The 19,881-nt window shown below is 38.8% G+C and overlaps 1 protein-coding gene across 1 annotated transcript in view; it reads left to right on the top strand.

The window, feature by feature from the left end:
* spint2 (serine peptidase inhibitor, Kunitz type, 2) overlaps nucleotides 1–14,805 on the top strand; it is a 37,889-nt gene extending 23,084 nt beyond the window's left edge. Inside the window, exon 6 of the mRNA XM_062552370.1 lies at nucleotides 14,248–14,805. Within this exon, the coding sequence (XP_062408354.1) occupies nucleotides 14,248–14,411 (164 nt within the window). The 3' untranslated portion in view covers nucleotides 14,412–14,805. The remainder of the gene's footprint in view (nucleotides 1–14,247) is intronic.
* The last annotated feature ends 5,076 nt before the right edge of the window (nucleotides 14,806–19,881 follow it).

Below are 19,881 nucleotides of genomic sequence, written 5' to 3'. Positions count from 1 at the left end.
TGTTTACGCTATTTAAGTTTAGGATTTGGTAGACAAGACAACCTCGGAAAAGTTCTTCAGATAAACATTTTTTTTTTTTATTGAATTAAAGGAAAGAAAATGTATCACCGGGGTTTCGGGGCTTGCGAAGGCATTCGTTGATCTTATCGATGCAGTCCTTGCGGCCACTTCTCCCCATCGTAGGAAACTTTCTGTTTAGTGTTGACAACACAAAGGCCTTCACGTTGTGTGGCAGTGCTTGCTTGCCCTTCGATCCATCCCAGTTGGTGGTTTTGCACCTGTCCCTGAGTTATAGTCTATATCATGGGTCTTCAACCGGGGGTCAAGGCGTTCTGCGTGAATTCATTAATCCAACGTTCTCCACGATGTCATACCATCAAAATGAAACGATAACGACAATCTTGTGTGTTTGTGTTTCCTTGTGTAAGACAAGTTATATTTACACAAGATGCAGAGGCTCTCTGTCTGTATCAGGTTGAGCAAATGAAGCTTTGCCTGAATTTAGCTGAATTTATACCACCAGAGAGGGTTAAAGCGGAGCTTCTCACACTTGAATATTAATTCGCCAATGTGAATGTAACGGTAAACACAGCAACGTTGTATCTAAGACAGCGGCAATATAAACGAAAATGATAGTAGCAGTGGTATAAACGGGATAATCAACTCCGCGCCGTGCGTTTATAGGAAAATAATGCACTGCAATAATGCCTGCGGCGTCGGGACCTTATTAACACTTAAAACGTGCATTATTTTCCTAGAAACGCACGGTGCGTCGTTGATTATCCCTTACATATCCACCTTAGTTGACCCTTGTGACATTCATTCTATTATAGGGCGAGTTTATGCAACACTATGTAAAGAATTATCAGAAACGAGTTGTATAAAGCAGTTACCCCCCTGTTAATAATAACTTATGTTTAGAATGTGTGCGTTCGTGTGTGTGCGTGCGCGTACGTGCATGCATGTAGGCACTAATGACTGACGGTTCAAATGATAGGCATGATTTGAGGTGTGCCAGGTGTGGGGGTCCGTGCTCAGTCTCTCTCACAGCCAAGGGGTCCTTGGGCTGAAAAAGGTTGAAGACCCCTGGTCTATATGAGTAAGCGCTTATGCTCTAACCGCATAATAAAAGAAGCACCTGCATTCCACAGCAGTGCTTATGGCAAGACTATTAACACCTGTCACTGAGCTATGGACAAGCAGTTATGCTCGAAAATTATCATAATAACAGACACACCTAATTGTATGGCTCTATGTTTAAACACATAAAATTAGCAAGCATTTCCTCTCGATAGCAGCAACGTTTGCTTTCTTTTTCTGTCGGTCCGCGGTTGCTTGGTCAATTGCGCAGCAAATTATCAGATCACCGGACCTAATTTCACTCCATGTCTCGCGGACCAGCAGCAGTCTCCACGTTTCGCGGCCCATAGTTTGAGAAACGCTGCATTAAAGTGTCATTTGGTTGTAGGCTATATGTTTAGCGATTTCTTTGTGTGTTTTTCATTGTAGTGTGTGTGCATTGAGTAGTTCCTTAAAATACGGAACAAAGAGCATCCCGTAGCCTATCTGTTCAATACGGAAGACTAACTATTACCTATAGGCCTATATTTCTTATAACGAAACGCGAAGAAAAATACGAGGACTGACCGTCTCGTTTCTCCGCGTTTCCCCCAATACCATGGCGACAAAGAGAAATAAATATGATTTGACATTTAAGCTGATTGCTGACAAATTTGCCACACAATTCGGGAGAAGCAGCGGACAGGAGCGCCACCGCAAGCAAGCACTTCTAGCCCAAATTAACATGGCAACGTTGCCTATGACTAAAGTGTCTAAGTAGGCTAGTCCTACTAATATTACATTTGATTGGTAACATGTTTGTAGCGCGCCAGTTTACCCATCCCCTACATCAAAACAGCTTAGAATCAATCAAAGAATCAGCTGTGTCGGCGTTAGGCTGTAGGCGATTTTCTATAACCATTTTCATTCATTTCAACAATGGTTCATTGAAACGTCGTTTGAATAATTTCGCCAGTCATCACCTTCATTGTAATGATTAAATGAGATTAAGGAGTCGACTATTGACGGATATGCGGTCTTCATCAATTTTGAAATGCGGGATGAAACTTTCTGCCACCTGGTGGTTGTTTGGGTACATTGCCTTAGCCTCGAAAAAAATCGGCTTGACGGCCTGCGGGATCTCTTCGGGAGTCCCGCGGGAGAAGGTGCATTCTCAACCCGTACCCACTGTAGACATCTGTAGACATGAAGTGGCAACTAAAGCCATTATCAGTCATGAAAACTTTGGCGGCTGCAGCAGCATTTAGGTTTTGGCTGAGCCTGCTAGCCAGCCAACAACTTCATCAGCCAGCCATTATTCTCAAAGCAAATGGCTTCGGGGTCTATACATAACACACTATCCATTGCAAACATAGCCTATTTGAAACCGATCATTCCCCCTCCCCCATCCACTCGTCTAGGCTACTTAGGCTACAGACATCACCGCGGCATTGAGGACAATTAACTGCCTCCCCACCCCCACCCTCTCTCTCTGTTATGTCCCCTGCATTGGCTGTAGGCTGGCTGTTTAGGCAACTCGTGGAAGAATGCGCAATCATGTTGCATCGCATATGCGCGTTTCAGAGTGTTCGAATTCGCCAGCGTGCGTGTAGTTGTGTGAATAGAAAAGAATAATAGAATATAGCCTACTTTAATGATGCCTTGCTCAAAAGAACTTCCGCCATGAACAGGTCGGGGATCGAACTAGCAATCCTTGCGTTTCGAGGCTGAAGCTCTAACCAGTGGGCTTAGGGCTGGGCGATAATTCGATCTAGAATCGGGATCGCGATAAATAATTTAACGATTTCGATAATATGCTTGGGACATATAATTCGATACAAATTTTTAATATTCAGTTCAGACTATCAGCTTTCTTTAAACTATGCAACCACCATGTTTACCTTGGCTACACCTTAGTAACCATATCTACACTGGTAATTCCTTGGAATTGCATTTCTAGTTATTTTTAGACTACTGTTCTTCGGTTTCTTCTCATTAGAGTGCATGCAAATGCACTCTACTGTTATCCGATATCTTCTTATTAGAGTGCACTCTACTGTTATCCGATTTATTAGAGTGCATGAAAATGCACTCTACTGTTATCCGGTTTCTTATTATTATTATAGGCGATTATTATTAGCGTGCATGAAAATGCACTCTACTGTTATTCGGTTTCTTCTTATTATTCTTCTTCTAACGCTTTCCTGCGTCTAATTCAGCTTCAACCTTAATTCAAACTGTGTTGCGTAGGTCTTACTTAGGTGATTTGTGCTATATATTTTTCAACTTTGTAACTTTTATACTTTTTGAACTATTAAATAAAAACTAGAGATGTAATTCCAAGGAAATTACGAGTGCATGAAAATGCAAAAATGGTGAGGACTTTTATTTTGAAACAGTTGTGGGTAGAGGAAACAGTTGAACAGGATATGTGGTCTTAAGAGAGCCAGAAAGCCTGAGGCAGAGAGTTGCTGCCAGGTGGCTTTGAACACCTGGCTTAAGATTCTAATTGCTTACGACTTCATTGTGATGTCATAATCCAATGTGAAGTCTATAAGAGAAAAAATGTTTTAAAAAATTCATATAAATTAAACGATAAAGTTTTCAAAGTTGAAAATTACATAGCTGAAGTCACCTAAGTAAGACCTACGCAGCGCAGTTTGAATGAAGTTTCTACGTCGAACGGTTGAAGCTGAATTGAACGCACAAAAAGTGACTGAAGACTATAATATCGATAACTAGAAATGCAATTCCAAGGAATTACCAGTGCATGAAAATGCACAAAAATGTAGATATGGCTACTAAGGTGTAGCTAGGGTAAACATGGTGGTTGCATAGTTTAAAGAGAGTTGATGGTGTTAAGGTAGACATTTTAAAGCTTAAACATTCCTGTTCTAACTTAACTTCTAACAGGTATTCTAAAATGTTGACTATGCTAACAATGCTAACCAGGTTGATAAGTTAACTTAGCTGATGATTTCTAGCAGTAATGTTAAAAATGCTAACTATGCTAACATTGCTAACTATGTTAACAATGCTAACCATGTTGATTAGCTAACTTAGCTAATCATTTTAGCAGTTGTGCTAAAAATGCTAACTATGTTAATAATGCTAACTATGCTAACAATGCTAACCAGGTTGATTAGCTAACTTAGCTAATCATTTTTAGCAGTTATGCTAAAAATGCTAACAATGCTAACAATGCTAACCATGCTAACAATGCTAACTTGCTAGTGAGGACTTTTATTTTGAAACAGTAGTTGCTAGGGTATCCATGGTGCCCACTATCAGGAATAAAGAAGTTACTGTAGTATAATCATGTTGGTTGCTATGGAAACTGTCAAAAACGCTTAGTTTTAATGGTTGCTATGTTGGTTGCTAGGTACATGGAGGTTTCATTTAGTTGACTGGAGGCATAGTTGATGATAACTGACAGTTGGAATGGTTGAACAGTTAAATAGTTGAGTAGTTTCAGTGGTTAAATGATTTAATAGTGTATTATTGCAGTGAGGACTTTTATTTTGAAACAGTTGTGGAAAGAGGAAACAGTTAACAGGATATGTAGTCTTCACAGAGAGATTGTATGCTTAAAGCCTGAGAGAGAGAGGGCTGCTGCAGGTGGTGCTGGCCACCTGGCATAAGATTCTAATTGCTCAACGACCCGATTGTGATGTCATAGAGGCCAATGTTAAGTCTATGGGGAAATTTTGAATAGTTTTTATTTAATAGTTCAAAAAGTATAAAAGTTACAAAGTTGAAAAGTCATAGCAACCCGATCCACTAGAATACCTACGTTACAGAGTTTGAATGAAGTTTCTAAGTTAAACGGTTGAAGAGAAATTGCGGTTAGAAAAATCGATCAGCGGAATAATAATAAGAAGCCTAGGAAGAACAGTACAGTGCATTTGCATGCACTGTAATAAGAATAAACAGCATAACAGTAGAGTGCATTTTCATGCACTCTAACTAGAGAATGTAATTCCAGGGAAATTACGAGTGCATGAAAATGCAAAAATGTATAGATACAGTAGATAATGTAGATATATTTACTAAGATGTAGCTAGGGTAAACATGGTGGTTGCATAGTTTAAAGAAAGCTGAAAGTGTGAAGGTAGACAGTTTAAAGCTTAAACATTACAGTTCTAACTGAACTAATGATTTCTAGCAATTATGCTAAAAATGTTAACAATGCTAGCTATGCTAACAATGCTAACCAGGCTGATTAGCTAACTTAGCTAATCATTTCTAACAGTTATGTTAAAATGCTAACTATGCTAACTATGCTAACAATGCTAACCAGGTTGATTAGCTAACTTAGCTAATCATTTCTAGCAGTTATGCTAAAAATGCTAACTAGCTAACTTGCTAGTGAGGACTTTTATTTTGAAACATGTGTTGATAGGGTATCTATGGTGGCCACTATCAGGAATAAAGAAGTTACTGTAGTAAAATCATGTTGGTTGCTATGGAAACGGTCATAAACGCTTGATTTTAATGGTTGCTAGGTACGTGGAGGTTTCATGTAGTTGACTGGAGGCATAGTTGATGATAACTGACAGTTGGAATGGTTGAACAGTTAAATAGTTGAGTAGTTTCAATGGTTAAATGATTTAATAGTGTATTATTGCAGTGAGGACTTTTATTTTGAAACAGTTGTGGACAGAGGAAACAGTTTAACAGGATATGTGTAGTCTTCAGAGAGATTGTATGCTTAAAGCCTGAGAGAAACTGACAGTTGGTGCCCAGGTGGCTGACCAGCTGGGGTAACATTCTAATTGCTGCCGTGATGTCATAATGAGCAATGTTAAACGGACACTGTGTAAGCCTGAGGAAATTTCATTGTGAAATTCTCCCATCTAGCGGTTAGGGATTATATCGCAGTCTATAGAGACTACGGTAGCCATCTCACGTCAAAAAAAATAACTCAAAGATCTGCGACGAGACAAAACTGTTGCAGAGGTGTGAATTAAATGAAATTATCTTTTACTGTCTATGATTAAACGTTGCCAGCATTTGCAAGCCGTTGCAAAGCATTCAGGTTGTTGTAGCATAAGGTTCATCTCGTGAATCTACCAAGACAATTTCCCCTTGGGGATCAATAAAGTATCTATCTATCAATGGCCCTAGTTCCAGTCTCCTAGTTTTCTCCTACTTTTCTCTATTGTCGTTGCTTGTGTGTGATGCCAATAAAGCTCACTTTCGGACACGTAAATTATTTCACTTTGCCTGTTAACCGAGCTAAGCACAATAGCTAGCTAGCAGTAGCACAGTACATAGAAAGTTAATGTGAAGGGCTAGTCAGGCTGGCTAGCTAGGTAGCTAAGGACTGTGGTTAAACTTGTTGTTGCAAACTAACCTGAAATAACATAAAACCGAAACTTCCCCATTGTCGTTACTTGTGTGTGATACCAATAAAACACACTTTCAGACACAATAAACCATTTTATTTAGCCTGTTAACCGAGCTAGCGAGCTAACGTTTGCACCAAAGGCGTTAGCAGCTAATGGGTAGGGATGTTCGCTAGCTAAGCTAGCGGTTTTGTACACGCAACCTTACAAGTTGGTTACAGCTCCTCGAGTCACGGTAAAATGTTTGGTAGCCTACATAGCTAATTTAGATACACTTATGATGTGGGTGCTTGCGTTTCTTTACGAATCTGCAGTCTTAATTTGTATAGAAATGGCCGTCTTCACGCTGCTTCTCTGTGTAACGTGAAACGCGTTTTACCCAGCGGTATTCACAGGTAGTGTGTCCCTCTCGGCCGTTCATACACCGGAAAGACATGGAAGTCTTCCGGTAACGTCCCTTTCAATGTAAATGCCGGGAAGTGATTCTTCGGCCAGGAGGACAAGTCAGATTATTGGCATATGTTATTTTACACCAAAGAGGATCTATTTATGAATGAAGACGTTGATTTGAGGTACTAAAACACTTAAAATCCTACATAATGTACCTTTAAGTCTATGGGGGAAATTTGAATAGTTTTTATTTAATAGTTCAAAAAGTATAAAAGTTACAAAGTTGAAAAATACATAGCTGAAGTCACCTAAGTAAGACCTATGCACCGCAGTTTGAATGAAGTTTCTACGTTAAACGGTTGAAGCTGAATTGCGCGCACAAAAACGTTAGAGGAAAAATAATAACTAGAGAATGTAATTCCAAGGAAATTACGAGTGCATGAAAATGCAAAAATGTACAGATAAATCATGTAGATATGGTTACTAAGGTGTTGCTAGGGTAGACATGGTGGTTTCATAGTTTTTGAAAGTTGATAGTGCTAAGATAGACAGTTTGAAATTGAATTAGCTAACCTGATTACCAAATTAGCTAACCTGGCTAATGATTTTTAGCAGTTATGTAAAAATGCTAACTATGCTAACTATGCTAACGAGGTTGATTAGCTAACTTAGTTGATGATTTCTAGCCGTTAATGTTAAAAATGCTAACTATGCTAACAATTCTAACTATATTAACAATGCTAACCAGGTTGATTAGCTAACTTAACTGATGATTAATGGCAGTAATGTTAAAAATGCTAACTATGCTAACAATGCTAACCAGGTTGATTAGCTAACTTAGTTAATTATTTCTAGCAGTTATGTTAAAAATGCTAACTATGCTAACCATGCTAACTAGCTAACTTGCTAGTGAGGACTTTTATTTTGAAACATTTGTTGCTAGGGTATCCATGATGGCCACTATCAGAAATAAAGAAGTTACTGTAGTAAAATCATGTTGGTTGCTATGGAAACGCTCATAAATGCTTAATTTTAATGGTTGCTATGTTGGTTGCTAGGTACATGGAGGTCTCATGTAGTTGACTGGAGGCATAGGTGATGATAACTGACAGTTGGAATGGTTGAACAGTTAAATAGTTCAGTATTTTCAATGGTTAAATGATTTAATAGTGTATTATTGCAGTGAGGACTTTTATTTTGAAACAGTTGTGGACAGAGGAAACAGTTAACAGGATATGTAGTCTTAATGAGATTGTATGCTTAAAGCCTGAGAGAGAGAGAGCTGCTGCAGCTGGACTGACCACCTGGCATAAGATTCTAATTGCCCTATTATGATGTCATAATCGCAATGTTAAGTCTATGGGGGGGATTTTAATAGTGTTTATTTAATAGTTCAAAAAGTATAAAAGTTACAAAGTTGAAAAATACATAGCTGAAGTCACCTAAGTAAGACCTACGCAGCGCAGTTTGAATGAAGTTAAACGTTAAACGGTTGAAGCTGAATTGCACGCACAAAAACGTTAGAGGAAAAATAATAAGAAGAAACAGGATAACAGTAGAGTGCATTTTCATGCACTCTAATAAGAAGATGTCGGATAACAGTAGAGTGCCCTATTATGATGTCATAATCACAATGTTAAGTCTATGGGGAAATTGTCATTTTAATTAATTAATAGTTTAAAAAGTATAAAAGTTACAAAGTTGAAAAAAGCCCGGATGGCCTAAGTAAGACCTACGCAGCGCAGTTTGAATGAAGTTTCTACGTTAAACTGTTGAAGCTCCATTAAGTGCGTTAGAAGAAGAAGAATAATAATAAGACGTTTTGGAATAACAGTACAGTGCATTTTCATGCACTGTAATAAACAGCATAACAGTAGAGTGCATTTTCATGCACTCTAACTATTAAAATGTCCCCATAGACTTAACATTACATTATGACATCATAATAGGGCAATTAGAATCTTATGCCAGGTGGCCAGTCCAGGTGCAGCAGCTCTCTCTCTCTTTCAGGCTTTAAGCATACAATCTCATTAAGACTACGGATCCTGTTCCATACTTCCTCTGTCCACAACTGTTTCAAAATAAAAGTCCTCACTGCAATAATACACTATTAAATCATTTAACCATTGAAAATACTCAACTATTTAACTGTTCAACCATTCCAACTGTCAGTTATCATCAACTATGCCTCCAGTCAACTACATGAAACCTCCACCTACCTAGCAACCAACATAGCAACCATTAAATTAAGCTTTTATGACAGTTTCCATAGCAACCAACATGATTATACTACAGTAACTTCTTTATTTCTGATAGTGGCCATCATGGATACCCTAGCAACAAATGTTTCAAAATAAAAGTCCTCATTAGCAAGTTAGCATTGTTAGCATAGTTAGCATTTTTAACAGAACTGCTAGAAATAATTAGCTAAGTTAGCTAATCAACCTGGTTAGCATTGTTAGCATAGTTAGCATTTTTAGCATAACTGCTAGAAATCATCAACTAAGTTAGCTAATCAACCTCGTTAACATAGTTAGCATAGTTAACATTGTTAGCATAGTTAGCATTTTTACATAACTGCTAAAAATCATTAGCCAGGTTAGCTAATTTGGTAATCAGGTTAGCTAATTCAATTTCAAACTGTCTATCTTCGCACCATCAACTCTCAAAAACTATGAAACCACCATGTCTACCCTAGCAACACCTTACTAACCATATCTACATGATTTATCTGTACATTTTTGCATTTTCATGCACTCGTAATTTCCTTGGAATTACATTCTCTAGTTCTTCTTCTAACGCTTTTTGTGCGTCCAATTCAGCTTCAACCGTTTAACGTAGAAACTTCATTCAAACTGCGCTGCGTAGGTCTTATTTAGATGACTTCAGCTATGTATTTTTCAACTTTGTAACTTTTATACTTTTTAAACTATTAAATAAAAACTATTAAAACTCCCCCCATAGACTTAACATTGCAATTATGACATCATAATAGGGCAATTAGAATCTTATGCCAGGTGGCCAGTCCAGGTGCAGCAGCTCTCTCTCTCTCAGGCATACAATCTCATTAAAGGCCCGTTCACACATGAACTATAACGATAACGACATGAAGAACGATATCATTGTTGATCACTTTCAGAGCGATTTTGAGAACGATAAAAAGCTAACAGCCAATCAGAACCCATAATATTCTAGCCATCACATTCAATAACATGAGGAGAAACTTTTCTTATCGTTGGCCAGTGTGGACGCTTTTATCGTTATGGTTATAGTTATCGTTATCGTTCTTGGTGTGAACGGCCCTTAAGACTACAGATCCTGTTTCACTACTTCCTCTGTCTACAACTCTTTCAAAATAAAAGTCCTCACTGCAATAATTCACTATTAAATCGTTTACCCATTGAAACTACTCAACTATTTAACTGTTCAACCATTCCGACTGTCAGTTATCATCAACTATGCCTCCAGTCAACTATATGAAATCTCCATGTACCTAGCAACCAACATAGCAACCATTAAAATGAAGCATTTATCACAGTTTCCATAGCAACCAACATGATTATACTGCAGTAACATCTTTATTCCTGATAGTGGCCACCATGGATACCCTAGCAACAAATGTTTCAAAATAAAAGTCCTCACTAGCGAGTTAGCTACTTAGCATGGTTAGCATAGTTAACAAAGTTAGCATAGTTAGCATAACTGTTAGAAATCATTGGCTAAGTTAGCTAATCAACCTGGTTAGCATTGTTAGCATAGTTAGCATTGTAAGCATAGTTAGCATTTTTAACAGAACTACTAGAAATCATCAACTAAATTAGCTAATCAACCTGGTTAGCATTGTTAACATTGTTAACATAGTTAGCTTTTGTTGCATAACTGTTCATAATCATTAGCCAAGTTAGCTTATCACCTTGGTTAACATTATAAGCATAGTTACATTGCATGTCAGTACTGTTATCCCTGTTCTTCTTATCGGGATTATTCTTCTTCCGACCAAAATCAACGATTTATAACACTAAAACCACTGAACCGTTTGACGTCATTCAAGGACTCCTACAAAGATCTTGTAACGGATATTTGACGATTGCATTTTTGACATTTGTGAACTTCATACTTTTTGAGATATTTACGATAAAAGAGTTTAAAATTCCCATAGAGTTTACATTGAGACCCTTTGGCGGCAAAGATTAATTGTTACGTTAGTGCTCAGCTGTCAGTAATCAAGGATCTTTGCTGCGCTAAACCTGAATGTTATGTCTACTTATTAAACTGTAACAGCTATGAAAACATTCTACCATGCCACAGCTGTCACAGACGTTATGGTCTTGTCTCCTGTTAGGCTACTCTTCACTTGATTTGTTTATATCGTTACCGGTTTGCTCTCGGTAACGTTATCGACAACAGCTAAAGACTATCTCTAACCTAACGTCAATGTAAATGTAACACGGTATTTAGCTAACGACAACCAAACTTGCTCCAGCCAGGCTAGGTTTAACCTTGGGTAGGCTGCAAGGCCAACAGGGCTTACACAAGGGCTTTTAGCCATCTCGACAGAGCAGCCTACACGACACCGATCTTTACCCAGCGTTTTAAGTGAAGTCCAACCTGATAGACATTTAGGTTCAAGCCCTCTCTCACAGTCGTTTCTAGCACAAACTGCATTGCTAGCTATGATTTTCACGTTTGTTTGTTAGCAAGCTAGTTGTTTCAGCTATCAGGGACTGGCCAGCCAGGCAATCATTTAAAGCTTTCGGTATCATTCACAAATTAAAACCTTTGTTAACAGCTTATTGTACATTCCTATTAGGACAATCACACACCTGGAGACACTTCGAAGAACATACTAGCTCATCCTGTAATATAGCCTACATAAAATATATTACTGTAAGCTAACATTACATTTGCAAGATATCCTACCTGTTGCTGCATCATCGTTGATTGGCGTTGTTTGAGATTGTATTCCGTATTCCAATGCCTATCGCCTACTTTTAACCTGCATTACCGTGCATTCACACCGAAACCGTCAAAAGAGTCAAAATCGCTGGTGAAGCTCATAGCCGACGCTCAACTCAGTTCAGCGCTGAAAGCTTCAAAGCCAAGACGTGAAACATTCGAACCAACCACAAGCAGCAATCCTGCGAGTTTGACATTCTAATTGGTTGACGCCGAACCGTGTCACAGCTAATTACCATAAAGTTAACTGAGGCTCAACTTTATTTTGACGCCCGTGAAGCTCATGAAGCCACGCTCACGCCCGGAACGCTTTTGAAGCCGGTAACGCCGACTCTCCATAGGAAATGAATGATTTCCGGCGCTCTTGAAGCTTTTGAAGCTTTTGGTGTGAACGCACAGTTCGTGTAGATATGAAGGCTATAAGCTATCCTTCCAGTCGTTTCACTGTAGGCTACTAAAGTGTCAGCTCTTGAAACTCGTTTGAAGTTGGCAACTTCATTTCAGTCTTTTAAATTCTAATGAAAGAGTTATTTTCCATAATAGCCTATAGGCTATCCACAATTTTGATGCATTTTCATAAATCACGTTTTAAATGTGACTTTCCAAGTAATTTTAGTGGAATTGTAATTGGGTTATTGTTATTTAGCTATTCTTCTGTGTAGCCTAGTTGTCTTTTTAACTATAGGCCTAATACAATGTTTTACACAGTCAGCAACCTTTTTGCATTTACATGCAATGGTAATTCCTTCCATGGAATTACATTTTCTAGTTAGTATTGTTAACATGGTTAGCAAAACTGCTAGATAACATGAGCTAAGTTAGCTAAGCAAGCTGATTAGCATATTAACATTATTAACATAACTGCTGGCAAACATTAGCGAAACATTAAACATCCATTAAACTATACCTTTTGCATTTCCATGCACTCGTAATTTCCTTGGAATTACATTCTCTAGTTTTTATTTAATAGTTCAAAAAGTATAAAAGTCGAAAAATACAGTGAGGAGAAAATGTACTTGATACCATGCTAAAGTTGCCTAAAAAGAGGAATAGAAAATCATCATTTGACAATTGATCTTAATGTCTTAACTCAAAAAATTAGTAAAAATAAAACCGCTAAGTACACCAATTTGCTTTGTGATTGACGAATGTATCATAAATAAATAAATGTTCTTCCTAAATGCTAGGGGGAAGGAAGTATTTGAACCATGGTTAACATAGGGGCAGGCATATTTTTAGTTTTTTAAGGCTAGCTATTTCATGGATCCAGGATATTATGCATCCTGATAAAGTTCCCTTGGCCTTTGGAATTAAAATAGCCCCACATCATCACATACCCTTCACCATAGCTAGAGAGTGACATGGTGCTTTTTCCAGTAGGCCTATTAGCCTGTTTGATGCTCATTGAGCTCTATGTTAACTATACTAACCAGGTTGATTAGCTAACTTAGCTAATCATTTGTAGCAGCAAAATGTTAACTATGCTAACAATGCTAGCTATGCTAGCCATGCTAACTATCTAACTTGCTAGGACTTTTGTTTTTAAACATTTGTTGATAGGGTATCTATGGTGGCCACTATCAGGAAAAAAGAAGTTACCGTAGTATATAATCATGTTGGTTGCTATGGAAACGCTTAATTTTAGTGGTTGCTATGTTGTTTGCTAGGTACATGGAGGTTTCATGTAGAACTACTTGACTGGAGGCATAGTTGATGATAACCGACAGTTGGAATGGTTGAACAGTTAAATAGTTGAGTAGTTCAATGGTTAAATGATTATGAAATAGTGTTATTGCATTGAGGACTTTTATTTTGAAACAGTTGTGGACAGAGGAAACAGTTTAAAGGCCGTAGTGCAGGTTAACAACTACTTTTGATTAATGGGTATAAAACACTCAATATGAACACCATTTTTTTTAAAATCTGAAGATGTTGTTAAAGGCCAGTTTTTGTCGTTTTTGGTATTTGATGGAATTTTAACGTAATTCGTAGTGGTGATGTCGTTAGTTTGAATCAGTACAGTAAACTTAGTCAGAAGATCTAAGGTATCTGGTTAAAGGAATTACTTTAGCTATTGTATAAAACAGACAGAGAATGAATATACATTACCAGCTCAGAGGATTGAAGGTTAGGCTACACACCTAGTATGGTGTGGGAGTTCTGAATACAGAATGGCTCTTAGATAAATAGGTTGATTTCCCTTTTATAGGTTACCCAGTTCATGACAGGTTAAGGACATTTGAGAGTAGTCACATGTTTGGAGGTCGACAATTTAAGGGTAATTTGTTTAGGGGGGATGCTGGTGAAACAGAGGTCATTGTCTTATTTGATGAACACTGAAGGAAACTATCACAATGTAGGCTACACTGTATTTACATGGTTGGTGAGACAGAGACCATTGTGCTCCCCAGTGGGTTCAATTAAGACATGACAATGTACACTGTATTTACATTTCCTGCTTCCCAGTCTAATATGTGTGTGCCCCATCCCACAGCCTTCTTTCTAGTGGCCACCGTCGCAGTCATATCTGCATTGCTTCTGGCAGCCGTTATTTCCATGTCTGTCCGCAAATTCAAGCTGACCCGTCTCTCCCCTCTGGATGATAAAGAAGGTTTGCTGCCAGAGGAAGAGCTTACATCATACATCGACACAGCTTAGTGATATATCCACCAACTTATTATTACAGACTTATCTTATCTACATACTCACATCTATCTTACACTTCTAGCCAGAATAGTTGTGTTTTCAATAACCTTTATGAAACAATCATCATTTAACAAGGAAAAACTCTGAGACGTTGTTAGGGAGCAAGATGAACTAACTTTATTATATCCTAAAGAATACCCGAGTTATTGATTTTTTAAAATATTTCATTTTAAATGTGTGCCATTTTTATGTTTCTGTAGCATGTCATGTGGTGTCATTGTCACAAACTGATAATAAAGGTAATTCCCTGACCTGTACACATATCACTTTGCAATTTCAGTATGTATTGTAAAAAAGAAAAGAATAAAGAGCTTTTTACAGTTTACTGATAAAGCTGGAGGTCAAATCCAAATGTGAAGTAGGAATTTGTTATGTGACACATACAGAACAAGGAAACAGACAGTGAAAAGAATAAAGAAGCTAGAGATGCATTTCATGAAGGAAAGACCAGAGTGGTGTACTATGAACCTTGATTAGTGGGTTAGCAAGGTAGGCTATGTAGCGCTCAAAGCCAGGGTATGCTGTGACACGAAAGTGGCTCTGCTTTAGCGTTGCTACATCACCATGGTATCTTATCGGGAGGAGGTTTTCAGCTAAGATTTCATATTAGATCGCTTATAAGCTGAGCGCCGCCTCCTATAGACCCTCCTTTGACAATGGCGTCACCACTTATGGGCGTTCCCGTAGACCTAGGAGCATGCAGGCATAGTAGGCTACAGTAATTAAAGCTATTCCCAAAGGGCTATTAAAAGTCACCTGTCACATGGTTTACCTTCAGGTAGTATAACAAAACCTATATTGCATGGTATCAAATCAATACATTTGAGAAAAATTTTGACCACAAACATATTAGCCAAAAAAATGACAATAGGCTACATTACATTACATTTGGCTGATGCTTTTTAACCAAAAATAAACCGAAAATAATTTCACTCAGGGGAACTGTTAAGTTTCTCCATGTATGTTCAAGTTTCAAGGTAGGCTAACATTCTTTCTCCTTGGAGAACATTGGTATTGAGATGATCAGTCAACTTGAATGCAAGAGTTTGAATCAAATGTGACCTTCCATGGCGAAATCAGTCACATTGTTCAAATTTTCAAAATTATAGTTAAGTTTTCACGAAGGGGCATAATCAACCTTCAAAACGATACCTATATCTAATGAATTGAACGTCATATAACTGAAATATAAACATTCAAAGGAGTTGAGTTCGTCCTGTCATGGCAAGAGAGAAACGGAGAAATCTGCCTCTGAAGTTAACTGTCGACTCAACACTCACACACGCTTTGTAAGGTCGCAGCTACTTGCAGATTTACGGTACTTACTTGTATTTACAACGACACAGCACGCGGATAGCTTGGTGGTTGTCAGTGAGTGCATTTACCGTAAGTATTAGAATAGAGCGGTAAGAACGAGACGCCTCTAACTTCCTGCTGGAATTGAATTTCTCACCTCAAGAAAGTAACGTTTTTAGACTAGAAAAGGTAAGTTTTTCAGCAAAATGTATTCACAGCCGTACAGTGTAGACCTCCCACTGTTTCAAAACACACACACAAAAAAAATCACGATTTTGCATAATAACATAAATGGTAATTTTTCTCGGAAACGCCTGTTGTGACAAGCGACTGGTTTTGCCGTGGAGAGTCACAAATGTGTGCAGCTAACCGGATTTAATAATAAAACAATTGCGCACATTTTCAAATTGATTAAACCTATATGACCGCAGCTTTGCTGCATGGCGGTCATAATAATAGACCGCGGAACATATGACCTTTTTTAAAGTGTCCTATGTTCCTTTTTTTGAATGGGACAGGGGAACATTGGACCTTTTTCCAAAAAAGGGTCTTATGTTCCCCGGGTCTCCTGGGGAACATAGGACCCTTTTATTGAAAAGGGGTCCAATGTTCCCCGGTCCCATACTTAGAGGGGAACATAGGACTCTTTTTGGGATCAGCAGGGAACATGGGACCCTTTTTTTAAAAAAAAAAAGAGTCATATGTTCCCCGGTCCTATACAAAGTGGGGAATATAGGGCTCCCTCAGTGGGTTGGGTAAGATGTTAATAAATGCATTCCAGATTCCAGAACATTAAACTTAACCTCTGGGTGTGTCAAAATGTCAAAACACAAAATATTAATTTAGTGGATATATTGACGGCTTTGAATGGTGCCTTTGTGGTCAAAATTACTCCCACACCTTTAAACTAGCCTACCTTGTCACATGCAGATTGAGTGGGTCATTGACTTCTTGAGAATCCCAAATGATTATTTCTATTTTGCGGGACCTGTACTGGAATCCGGTAAGCTACAGGATGATGAGTGTTGGAAGGGGTCTTCATGTAGCCTACATTTCCCACATCAGCTTTTGTAGGCGGTGGGCCGAAGCTCCGTATCTGTTAAATTGTGGAAAAAGTACGATGGATGCGGCAATATCTTTTAGATACGTTCTACGTGTATATTCATGTTAGATAAAACATTTTGCCACGTACAGCTAGTTCACATAATTATTTTATTGATAACTTCACTCCAGGATACAATTTAAAATTCTAACACTAGCATACAGAGCCCTCCATGGTCAGTCTCCTGTTTACCTCACCAACCTCATTCACCCTCACTCTGCTCCCCTCTCCCTCCGATCCAATAACCACAACCTGCTTGCTGTACCCCGCACTCGCCTTAGGACTTGTGGCGATAGGGCGTTTGCTGCTGCAGCCCCCAAACTATGGAATTCACTTCCCATGGAGGTTAGGTCTGCGGGTAGTATTGACCTTTTTAAAGGGAGGCTAAAAACCCACCTCTTCAGGATGGCCTTTTTAAACCTGTGACATGACCCTCTTTTAAATCCTTTGTAGCTCCCTATTTATTTATGCCTTTTCTTTTATGATTTCCTTTTCTTTTTATTATTCTCTTTTAAAAAGTGTATTTTAAGCCTGACTTTTATTCTTGTTATGTGTATTTTATTATGTATTGTAAAGCACTTTGTGATTTTATCTGTGAAGAGCGCTATACAAATAAAGTACTTACTTACTTACTTACTCCACGTTATTTTCCAGGCAAATAGAGAAAACCGCTATATTTTGGGTCCTAAATGCCTGACGTTTGTTCGTTGTCTATCCAACCGCGTTCTTGGAATTATACCAGTGCGGCTTGACCCGCCCAACAACGCTGTAAACAAACACCTGTGTCCAACGTGAAATGTGGAATATTTGGGGAATATTTAGGTTTTTGAACTCTTTACTCAACTTGATGGGGGGAAAGGCTGTAAACGATGAGTTAATTAATGAGTATGGGTGTAGAAGTAACGTTTACAGCATCATCTATGATGTTTTATTCTGTGTCTTTGCAAACACTAATAAACTTTTTACATAAATCTTTGAACTTGTATTTCATGTAAGTTTTATACATCTATCACGTCATGAAAAAGCCAGGAAGTAGCCTCTTCAGGCACATGGTACCTGCATTAACCTGATAACAATGAATTGCTGCATGCATGTAGTGGAAGCTGATGGACCAATAAGCCCATTTACATGTATAAGCTGGGAAAAATTCACTAAATCAGCATCACAGTGGAAAGACCTTGGCTGTAGAGAGAGTGTTGTTGCGGAAGAGGCAGTGCAAAAATTCAACCTCAATAGCCAGGAATCGACTGCTATTCCTGATATTCCTGATAACTATGGCTACCACAGAGACTGCTACTGCCATTTCACAAATAAGACGAAGATTGAAAGAGCCCAAAAGAGGAGAGAGAAGCAAGCTTTATTGAAAGCAAATGTAACAAAAGGTTGGTATCAAAAGATGAAACATTAAAATGAACGTAGCTCTAACTTCAATGTTGAAGTCTACTTGCCCTGTAAATGAGAAGATAAATGACAATTAGTGGCAAGTCTCATATTAGGGGACATTTTAAGGAACCAGTTTGAGCTTGATTTGAATGATAGAGGGGACTACAAATACTGTCACTACATTCCCACCTGCCTGCAGCCTTTGTGTTAATATGACAGGGATGCAAGCTTATTCTGCAGTGGATTATGTTAAGATGAAGAGGAACACTAATTTAGTTTAAATAAGCACTGCCCTCACAATATGATCCAACAGCTAGTATCTGTCAATTAATGCACTATTGTTGAGAGTAGGCTAAACACCATAAATCTGTTGTCTTCTGTTTGTTGTGTAGGGCTAGAGGTAGAGGCAGAGCTAGAGGTTGGTGAGGAAGGTCCATCAAAAACTCGGGCTCTAAGGTCACAGACTAGTGTTTTTTTTTCATCACACAGCGCACCACACCTACTACCTGAGCAGTGCATCATCTGCAAAGGTAACAAATACAAGCTGGAAAAACACAGCAGGAAAAGGTTAAAGGAGAAACTTTTGCCGTGTCAAACGCTGCATGCTGGGAAACTGGTTCTTGCCGCTGAAGGCAGAAAAGATGAGGCTCTCCTCCTACATATTAGAGACAGGGACTTGGTTGCCAGCGAAGCACGTTACCACTTCACTTGTTTCAGGGATTACACTCGGTACCTGTACTTAAAAACAGAGAAAACAGAGAGCAGGCTCTATGAGATTGGCTACAAAACATTTTGCGAGACACTCATTGAGGAGAGGCTTATAAAAAGGCGAGAGGTGTTTCGCTTGGCAAGGCTCAATATCCTTTTCAAACATACTGTGAAAGAAACCGAGGGAGTAGATATTGGAGCGTATAAGGATCACCTGTTGAAACAGAGGCTTCAAAAGTCCCATCCTTTTCTAAAATTCCACAAAGTCTCCAAAACATACCTTGTGTATGTGGACGATATGTCTCCTGAAGAGATTCTCCAGGATGTCGCCACGTCTTCTTCATCCTCATCTGAGGACAGTGAGGGTGAAATTAGTCTGGAGATGGAGAGAGAGGAGTTAGACAATGCCACCACAGAGATCACAGATGATTATCGCCTTTTATATCATGCTGCACTTACCCTCAAAGAGATCATCCACAATGCTGCCAAATTGTCTGAAAAACTCCCATGGCCTCCCACAGCAAGTGACCTCACCCTGGAGAGGGCCTCTGAGGTAGTGCCTCACCAGCTGTTCAACTTCATTGCATGGACATCTGGAATTGCATCAGAACCAGCAAATGAACATGTTAGGGTAAGTTTTGAGGATAGCAGGAAAATATTGTCTTCCTGTCAGGACATCATTACCTTGGCAACAAGAGCACGATGGCTCATGCCAAAGCAGTGTGCACTTGCCATGGCAGTTAGACATATGACTGGCTCAGCACAACTCATTGGAATGTTGAATGGTCTTGGCCACTGTTCATCCAATTCCCTGGTCCTTGAGCATGATACGGCCCTGGCTAATCTGCAAATGGAGAGAGGAGAAAGTTACATCTCAGAATCCATGTGTGCTGAAGTGCCTGTGACTTTGGTCTGGGACAACAATGACTTTGG

Source organism: Sardina pilchardus, chromosome 13 (genome assembly GCF_963854185.1).
Source record: "Sardina pilchardus chromosome 13, fSarPil1.1, whole genome shotgun sequence".
Classification (NCBI taxonomy): domain Eukaryota; kingdom Metazoa; phylum Chordata; class Actinopteri; order Clupeiformes; family Clupeidae; genus Sardina; species Sardina pilchardus.
Note: the sequence above shows the minus strand (reverse complement) of the source record. Positions and strands in the feature narration are given on the sequence as shown.